The 10,291-nt window shown below is 37.6% G+C and overlaps 1 protein-coding gene across 1 annotated transcript; it reads left to right on the forward strand.

Annotated features, from left to right (window-relative positions):
• Positions 1 to 2,342: 2,342 nt before the first annotated feature.
• On the forward strand, positions 2,343 to 6,363 carry MKRN3 (makorin ring finger protein 3). The gene has a single exon (XM_040493863.1). The coding sequence runs from the start codon at positions 2,479 to 2,481 to the stop codon at positions 3,961 to 3,963; it is 1,485 nt and encodes a 494-aa protein (XP_040349797.1). The 5' UTR covers positions 2,343 to 2,478; the 3' UTR covers positions 3,964 to 6,363.
• The last annotated feature ends 3,928 nt before the right edge of the window (positions 6,364 to 10,291 follow it).

Below are 10,291 nucleotides of genomic sequence, written 5' to 3' on the forward strand. Positions count from 1 at the left end.
CTTGTTTGTGAATCTGAGAAAAGCCTGCTATATAAACCCACTCTATGCTCCAAGTCTTTTCCCTGTGAAAATCTGAGGGGCTGTCAGAGGAACACCATTAACCAATGCATTTATGAGAGGAAAGAGAATGCAAGTTAGACTTTGGAAGAACTGGCATCACCAGTACAAAAATCAGTAACTATACAAAGAGGAAAATTCAAAATCACCAAGAGTTCCTACATTCATGGTGGAAAGCAGCAATATTCTCATAATTACCAAATTAGGAAAAGCTTACCTTTTGAAAATATTCTACTGCATGATCACAGTATCCCCTGATTTCTTTAAATCTTCCCAAATAAAAAAATAATTTTAGTTTTTACAATGGTAAGTAGTTTAATTTCTAGGGTAGTTAACTTTTTATGTTGCTATCAATGTTAAGAATTTTAAGTGTTTAAATGTCATTAACTGAAATGGAAATATAACTGTTTGGTATATTGTACTTCTATCCAATGTCCTTGTTAAATATGCTTATTAAATCTAATGGCTTATCAATTTTTGTTTTTAATTTTCTGCTGTCTCCTATTAATAATTCTTTTACAATTATAACATCTTTTATTTCTTTTCTTGCTTTATGGTACTGGCTAGGACTGACAATAATAAATAAAGAAAATTTTGCCTATTTATTTCAGATAGAAATCTTTAAAATCTTTCATTTAAGAATTATTTTTAATTACAGATTCAATTTATGTAATAGGCCAGTCTTTCTTTTTTCTGCTCCTGTCATTTTTATTAATAGATGTGGCTCTAGAAATATGACCATTTTGTACAAATTTTCACACTTAATGGCTTAAACTTATTTCTGATATCCTATCACAATTTTTCATGTCTATTATTAATGTAGTGACACCACTTTAAAAATTCTCAATATTATTTGAGGCTTCTTCATTTTTTTCTTAACAAATTTCATACGTCTCAATAATCCATTTAAAGGATTACACTGGATTCATTACACTACTTCAGGTTTATTTTTTCTTTATTATTTACTTCAATCTGACTTCTGTGCTTTCTACCATTTTAAAATTTACACCATAAATCCTAAGAAATTCATTTTGGCAAACAAAATCCAATAATATATAAAATTATAAATCATCATAACACAGAAATGCTTATTTCTGAGGAAAAAATAGTAAATTTTTAAATATCTGAAAATCTATCAGTGTAAATAATCACATTAAGAGAATAAAGGAGGAAAATAATGTAAAATAATTTCTGAATGCAGAAAACTACAAGATAAAATTCAGCATAAATCCAGGATACATACTCTTAGCAATATATATATATATATATATATATATATATATATATATACACACACATATATACACATATATATATTATACATATATATTTATTAATCTACTAAAATATATTTGCAAGGGGACAAAGAGCTCACAGAGGAAATTAAAAAGCACCACTCGTGAGCAGAATGATAGAGAATGAATACATTATGAAAGGCTGGCCTGCCACAATACCATACAAACCTCAGTGAAAGAAAGAAAGGGAGACAAAGGACCACCATGAGTTAAACCAGCAAGAGAAAATAAAAGCCAGGGTCACACAGAGGACAGTGGCTTATTATGCCTGCATCAGGATCGTACGGATTCAGCAGCTTCTGCACAGTGGGAAGGGAGAATTGGAAATCACAATAAACTAAGACATCTGAAAGGCACTAAAGTGGTCTCGCCTCCAAAGCACTCTCTGCTAATGGCTTGCTGACAAAGAGCATTTCCACCGTAAGCTTGTAAGAATTTCCAGAAAATAAAGACCAGAAGAAATCTTGTCGCATCTACAAAAAGCATCTCACAGTGACAGTCATAAGACTTAACGCGCGCCCGCGCCCGCGCGCGCGCACACACACACACACACAGTCCCACGTAGACGTAAAATGGAATGAACAAAAAAGAATTTATAATTTATATGGGAGATATTCCAGAATAAAAACTGAGTGGAGGGGGGAGGATTATGATTTTTAAAACAGACATATGTGAAAAAACAATCGAATACAAGGTGTCTGAATGAACACTGGAAGAGATTAAATAAAAACCTCAAAGAGTTGTGATTACGTCCTCCAGAGCAGCCTGCCAGCAAGAAGCGTTGGGATCCGCCAGCTGGCATGCAGACTAGCGGGGGCAGAGGCCGGGGAAGGGGCGGGGCAGCCCCAGCTGCGAGAACAAAGGAAGATCCGCAATCGCCGTGCACGCTGCACAGACCGTACGGAATGAATAGAGGATTGACGTTGCCACCACAGGAAGTGTCCGCCGCGCGTGCCCAGAGAAGGCAGTAGGAACCACAGTCACAGGAAGAGAGCAGGGGGAAAGGAAAAGAGATGCACACTTCCCCGAAACAAGGTCCCCGAGCCGGCTGCTACCCTCCGGGCCTCTAGCCCAAAGGAAGGCACACAGGGGAAGTTCCGGTACCTTTTGGGGGGAAGAGGCTGCCATGGAAGAGCCTGCAGCTCCCACTGAAGCCTCTGAGGCACCTGGGGCATCTACGGGTGCCGAGGCAGCAGGGGAGGGTGCACCTGGGCCTAGTCTCCGCACTCGCCCGGTCTTCCGGCAATTTGCGGCTACAGGTCCGGCCCCCCTTCGCGCGTCACGTCTGAGGCCTGCCCAGGCTGCAGGGGGAGGGGCTGGGCCCAGTCGCTTGCAGGGCCGGAGTGGTGGCAGCTGGACGAAGCAAGTCATCTGCAGGTATTATCTGCATGGGCTTTGCAAGGAGGGGGAGAACTGTCGCTACTCACATGACCTCTCAGGCCAGCAGTTGGCCAGGGAGGGCCATGGTTCACTGCCTCCGGCCTCTGCAGACCAAGGCCCTAGCACGGCTGCGCATACTGAGACCCTGCCTCAGGAAGTGGCGAAAGCCCCCTCTGCTGCGCCTTCATGCTCCTTGCCTGTGATTGGCTTGGCTGCTGAAAGGGGTTTCTTTGAAGCTGAGAGAGACAATGCAGGCCTTGAAGCTGCAGGAGGAGCCAGTGTAGAAGGCTGGGAGAATGCTATTGAATTTGTTCCCGGGCAACCCTATAGGGGCCGCATGGTCCCTTTTGTTCCCAGGGCTCCTCTACAGAGCCCAGTGACTGAGAGGGAACAGATTGCAGTGGGCAGGGGTCAGCAGCTTTGCCGTGATGCTGCCATGGGGCAGTGCTTTCGTGGGGAGAGTTGTATGTATATCCATGGAGAGATATGCGATATGTGTGGGCTTCAGGTCTTGCACCCTGTGGATGCTGTGCAGAGGGCAGACCATACAAAGGCTTGCATTGAAGCACACGAGAAGGATATGGAACTCTCATTTGCAGTGCAGCGAAGTATGGACAAGGTGTGTGGCATCTGCATGGAGGTTGTCTATGAGAAAGTCAACCCTAGTGACTGCCGCTTTGGCATCCTCTCCAACTGCAACCACACCTACTGTCTTAAGTGTATCCGCAGGTGGAGGACTGACAAACAGTTTGGCAACAGGATCGTCAAGTCCTGTCCACAGTGCAGGGTTACCTCCAACTTTGTCATTCCCAGTGAGTTCTGGGTGGAGGAGGAGGAAGAGAAACAGAAACTTATTCAGCAGTACAAGGAGGCAATGAGCAACAAGACTTGCAGGTATTTTGCTGAAGGCAGGGGTTACTGCCCATTTGGAGAGAACTGTTTTTACAAGCATGCAACCCCTGAGGGCCCAGGAGAGGATCCTCAGAGGCAGGGTGCTGAGGCATCCGGTGCTCACTGCAGTCAACTTTTGGAGCCTACTCAGGTGGGAGAGGGCGAGATGCCCTTTAAAAGCAGTAAAAAAAAGCTTGTCATGCTTCGGCTGGCCAATCTGTTGTTTAAGTGTTTTCTTTCACTGGGAAAGAGTGAGCTTTTTTTTTTTTTTTTTTTCTCAGAGGACCAGTGGGACTTACTTCCGTATGAGCTGGAAAAATATTCCAGTTTGAATCTGTAGCATTATGCTGTGGCATGTGGTCTAGTGTGCTAAGGCTCTGTCATCTGCTATTGCTTGTTTGTTGTTTATAGACACATCTATCATTTACAGGGGCTATGGAAGCCATTTTTACAAAGCATTCATCTCTGTTTTCTTGTCCATCCTCATTTCAGGGTTATGCTGTTTTACTGTGGTAAACTGTAACAAAGTCCTTAAAGTTATTGTTCGATGAAATGAATATTACTGTAGTTTATGGTTTATTTTGTCATCTCTGTTTTCAACAGGATTGATTCAGTTCTAGTCTAGTGTTTACAGAATTTCCACACTCATTTTGAAGTCCCTCGAGAATAAATGTGACAGGGTGAAGGGAGAAGTCTTAACTGAACAAGGAGCTTTTTGCTACTACAGCCTTAAGAAATGGACCCTCGCAGGGCCTTTGTGGTACAACTGCTCATCTTTGTTGTTTACATGTCCGTTCTTTCCCTCATTCCTCTTCAAGTGCACTCTTTAACATGTGGTTACCTTGTGGTTTTGTGTTTTACTTGACCAGAACCAAGTGCGTATGTTTACATGTTTTTATCCTGTAAAGCTTGATGTGAAATTACTTACATTTCAAAGTATATATTTAAGAATTATATATTTGCATATAAATGTGTGTAAAAGTTATATCTTTCAAGATATATATAAAACATATACACTGTCATATATCTGGAAGAGCTAGAAGCTGAAAATGAAAGGCTAATAGTATTTGCTGTTGTGAGTGTGAAGTGTGTAAATGATCTTTCCTTTTCACAGGCTTCAGTGATTAGTATCTAATGAAAACATATTCAAGTGGCTGTGGTCAAATGTAGCAGACACAGATAAAGGATTTACAAAGTAGGACATTGGTAATTCCTTTGGTGGCATCGATAGCTCACTCTCCTATTATAAATACACACATGTGTGTTCCCATGCGATTTAGCACAATCACATTCCTTTTAACAGCACAATCAGCCTTGAACTCAGATATACAGTTCTTTGTATTAATATTTTGTATTGTCTCTTGACATTAAAAAAGGGGCTTTTGACAAGTTTTCAACATACAAATGACAAAATTATGAAAGAGAAAATAGAATAATAAAAATATTGGAACCAGTCAGAATATAAGAGTGAAAAGATTAAAAAAAAAGTGAAATGTATAAAGGAACAAAAACTAAACACAATAGTAATAAGGAGATAGTATAGCACAATTACACTATCAGATTAAATGAAAATGGTTTAAAAACTAAAACTCAAAGATTATCAGACATGATTAAAATAAAAATGAAGCTAAATGCTGTTTAAAATACACATCTACAGTATAAGAATACAGAAACATTAAAAGTAATAGAATGAAAAGCTAAATAACAATGCTGTGGCTTTTGTAATAGATACAGTTGATATTAAGGATAAACACATTGCTGGAGATAAATATGGTTGGTATATAAACATAATTTACATGGAAGATAAAACTATTCCAATTTTGTATTCATTTAATAATATGCCATCCGGTAATCAAATAAATAATTGATAAGGAGAAAAATAGAAAATTTAAATGGGCAATTTTCATACATATTTTCAGTAACTGAACAAGCAAATAAAGAATATCAATTGAATAGCACAATTTTAACAATTTATCCAGTGTAAAATGTGTAAAACGCTGTATGCATCAACTGCAGAATTGTTATCTTGGCTAACATGTGGAAATATACCAGATGCATGAGTTCCAGGAGATTCAGACTGCCCTGACTATTCAGCAAAGACAGGGTCCATTTGCAGTTTGTGACATGTGCTAAGCACTCTCCAAAGCACTAATTTAACTCCTAGACCAACTTTATGAGGTACTTGTGCTCTAATTTTTCTCATAATCCTAATGAGGTATAAATGAGGTTATATTACTTGCCCATATAACTATGACATATTGGAACTGCAAATGGAACTCTGTATTTCTACAACACAGTCTCCATGCTGCCTCTTTCCTCACCTACATGCTCAGGACCAGCTGAATATTGCTAATGGAAACACACATGCAATCTTTTAGTATGAATGGTTCAGCCAGGTGGCAAAGAGATGGACATAAATAAATTCCTAGAGAATGTGGGGCTGTGGAGCTGTTACCTTGTGGACTTGGTATTTCTTAGTCCCTTACTCATAACATGCTTTAGCCTCCTATATTTTTACACTGCCTGTTCCTTCTTACATGATTCCTAGTTTTATTGGTAAGTATATTTTTGTCATATTTCTTCCATATTGATTCCTTTTATCCAAAGAATTCACCAATCAAGAGGCTGTAGAAGTCTCACTCTTACTGTAATGCAGGGTGAGTGATTCAAAACAAAATTCAAATATGCTGGTTCCCCTGAGGCCACCCCAGTACTGCAGAGGAAAGAGGGCTCAGATGACCAAACAACCAAAGAAAAGGACCAGATGGGTCACTCACAAAAACTGTACTGAGACCAAAGTCTCAAAAAAAATGAGCTTTGAATAGTGGCTAAGCTGCTCTCAAGGAGAGATTTTTAAGTTGAGCCTGGAAAGCTTTGAAAACCTTGTCCTAGTATACACTACTTAATGTTGTGAAATAGCATGTTTTTATTCAAATAACATCTTGAATGATCATAATAAAGTTAAGGAGATACAGTGGAATAAGAATTATCAGAAGATAAAATGGTTTTGGTGACAAAGAATACTTACAATCTTGACTGCTTCTTACCAGCCGTGCAATCTGGAGAAAGTCACTTAAATTTTCTATACCTCAACTTTTTTATATGAGAAATGGGTACAGCACCATCTATTTTACAGGGTTGTTATGATGACCAAATGTAATCTGGACAAAGAACTTGAAACATAGCTGGGATTTTTAAAGTGACATGTGTAAAAAATAGGGCTTATGTGTGTTTGTGTACTTGAGAAGAGCTTGCACAAGAATTAATACTCCATGAAGTTTTTCTTTTTGAAATCTTTGGAACTTGTGTTAAAGTAACATTATTAGTTTAAGATTTTGTGTAGCATGGAGGCAAATTACCTTTATAGTCATAATTTCAAAAAGATGGAGTAATTTTTTCAACCAAAGTCATTCAGTTAAAACTAAAAATGTGCTATTTAATTTCTGATATATAGTAAACAACAACAAAAACATGTATTATTTGTGATGGATGTCTAAATAAGAAAATAAAAAATAAAATGATGTTTAAAAAAGGATTTCCTGTTCCCTCCTCAGCTCATTTAGAGGTCAAATAAAGGGATGTCACTGCCACCATAGCTATACAAAGTATTCCAAGGGCTTGTTCATGAAGACAGCTGGGCCACCCCTGTTTCAGTCAGAAACAAAGGAGCCCTTGCCACACAAAAGTTTGTTCTGTGAGTGATTCAGAGTTGTGCTGGCCCCTCCTCCACTTGGATTCATGGACTCAACCCAGGAGTCCAGACAGACGGTATCACTTTACACAAAAAATGCCTGTGTGAAACGAGTCTGATTTGCTTATGTTTCACATGACTAAATTTGGTAGATGTGCAGACTTAAAATATGCTAAAAGTTTACTTAGTACCCCTTCCCCTCTAACATATGGAAACCACTTTGTCTCACATGGCATTAAATCCATTTACTGAATTTCAAGATCTTAAAGGGAAACATTTCCAGTCCATAGTTGATACCCATATTGTCTTTATTTTGCACTTTTGTAAACATTTTGGGATCGTGGTTTTTGTTTCCACAGCAGATGCTAAACTGCAACCTCAGTGTGAGATGGAGTTGGGGTAGGGATGAGAAAAGGGAGTCTTGGAAAATAACACAGCACTAGTGCAAAAAAGTAAATTAATATGTGTCAGAATTTTTGCCATAAAAAATATATATCACATTTTCCAGTGTTGAATGCACACTAACAAAAATAACTATCAGATCATAATGAAACACATTTATATGAAAAATTATTAGTACAGGCAATATTTTCCAAGTTCAATACAAGAAAATTTGCCACTACCATTCAAAACTTCTTTTAAATATCTCTTACAATAATTGATGAAAGAGTGCATTCAAAGTAATTCATCAATATACATTGTCTAGAAAGACAAATTACATAATTAGGTATTCAAATCTGTAAATTTTAAAGAAATTGCAAAATACACATACAGAGGTAAGCAGAAAGAATTAAGAATCATTAAAGCAAAAATTAGTGGATCAGAAAATAGAAATATAAACCTGTTTCTTTGAAAAAATAACATAAAACATTAACTTAAAAAATAAAGGACAAGGTGCAATTGAAGAAAATAGGAAACAATAAATAGGAAGAAATCAATGATAAAAACACAGTAAAGAAATAGATAAATTCTTGTTACACTGAAGTCAGTACACTCAAATGGGAAAGAAATTTAAAATCTATATTAATATAATTTTTCAAACATTAGAAGACAAAGATCAAACCAACTGCTAATGAAAATTTAAAGTCGTCAGGAATGTACTTAGCCCTGCCCCCCAAAGAAAGAAAAGGAGAAGACATTTGGCCCAGAAATGTACTAAATCCTTTAAATATATTGTAATGCTATATAAGCCAGTCCAGAAGAAAAGGGATAGTTAATATAACTTATGCATGACCTATATCATCAGTGTCAGAATGTTACCAACACAATACAATGCAAAGATAACTAGAGTTCAAAATCATTTGTGAATATTGATGCTAAAACATCTCAAATGAAATATTTAAAAAATATATAAAAATCAGAAAGGAATAGGTTATATTCCAGGAGAAAAAGAATGGAAGAATATGAGACAATACTTATCTTAATATATCAAAATAATCATTTGGACATCTTCATATATCCAAATAAAAGAAAACTAAATTTGTGATCAATATGCTTATTTAAAACATAATACAGATGGGGCGCCTGGGTGGCTGAGTCGGTTTAGCATCAGACTCTTGATTTTGGCTCAGGTCATGATTTCATGTGAAATCAAGTTCCATCTCAGCTCCCTGCTGGGCAGGAAGCCTGCTTAAGATTCTCTCTCTCCCCTCTGCTGCTCACTCATGCATGTGCTTGCTCGCTCTCTTAAAAAACAACAAAAAAAACATAATACAGATGTATGAAGTATAAATATTTACATATGTATATAGATACATATATTGCATACATATGCAGTATAATGTCTATTTTTTAACGTTTTTATTAAAATTCCATTTAACATCTAGTGTTATAGTAGTTTTGGGTGTACAATATAGTGATTAAGCACTTCCATACATCACCTATGCTCGTCACAAGTGCCCTCCTTACCTACTTCACCCTCCTGTCACCCACCCTTCTCTGGTAACCATTAGTTTGTTCTCTAGAGTTAAGTCTGTTTCTTGGTTTGCCTCTCTTTCTCTCTTTTATTTTTCCCTTTATCATTTGTTTTATTTCTTAAATTCCATATATGAGTGAAATCTTATGGTATTGGTCTTTCTCTGACTTATTTCACTTATCATAAAACTCTAGTTCCATCCATGTCATTGCAAATGGAAAGATTTCATTCTTTTTTAAATGACTGAATAATATTCCATTATATGTGTGTATAGTGTGTGTGTGTGTGTGTGTGTGTGTGTGTGTGTGTGTGTGTATCACATCTTCCATAAGCATTCATCAATCCATGGACACTTAGGTCATTTATGTAGTTTGGCTATTGTAGATAATGTTGATAGAAGCATAGGTGTGCACACATCCTTTTGAATTAGTATTTTTTATATTCTTTGGGTAAATACCTAGTAGTGCAATTGCTGTATGATAGGGTAGTTCTATTTTTAAGTATTTGTGGAACTGTTTTACAGTTTGTACCAGTTTGAATTGCCCCCAGCAGTGCAAGAGGGTTCCCCTTTCTTCACATCGTTGCCAGCACCTGTTGTTTCTTGTGTTGTTGATTTTAGCCATTGTGACCAGTGTGAGGTGATATCTCATTGTAGTTTTGATTTGCATTTCCGTGATGGTCAGCTATGTTAAACATCTTTTCAAATATCTGTTGGCTATCTAGATGTCTTCTTTGGAGAAGACATGTCTTCTGCCCACTTAAAAAATTTTTTTAATGTTTATTTATTTTTGAGAGAGACAGAGACAGAATGCGAGTGGGTTGGGGCAGAGAGAGAGAGGGCACAGAATCTGAAGCAGGCTCCAGGCTCCGAGCTGTCAGCACAGAGCCTGACGTGGGACTCGAACTCACAAGCTGTAAGATCATGACCTGAGCTGAAGTCGGAGGCTCAAATGACTCAGCCACCCACGCGCCCCACCTTCTGACCATTTTTGATTGGATTGTTCATTTAGGGGGTGTTAAGTTTTATAAATTCCTTATATATTTTATATACTAGCCCTGTAT

The sequence above is a fragment of the Herpailurus yagouaroundi genome, unplaced genomic scaffold (assembly GCF_014898765.1).
Source record: "Herpailurus yagouaroundi ecotype Mexico unplaced genomic scaffold, PumYag 185, whole genome shotgun sequence".
Classification (NCBI taxonomy): Eukaryota; Metazoa; Chordata; class Mammalia; order Carnivora; family Felidae; genus Herpailurus; species Herpailurus yagouaroundi.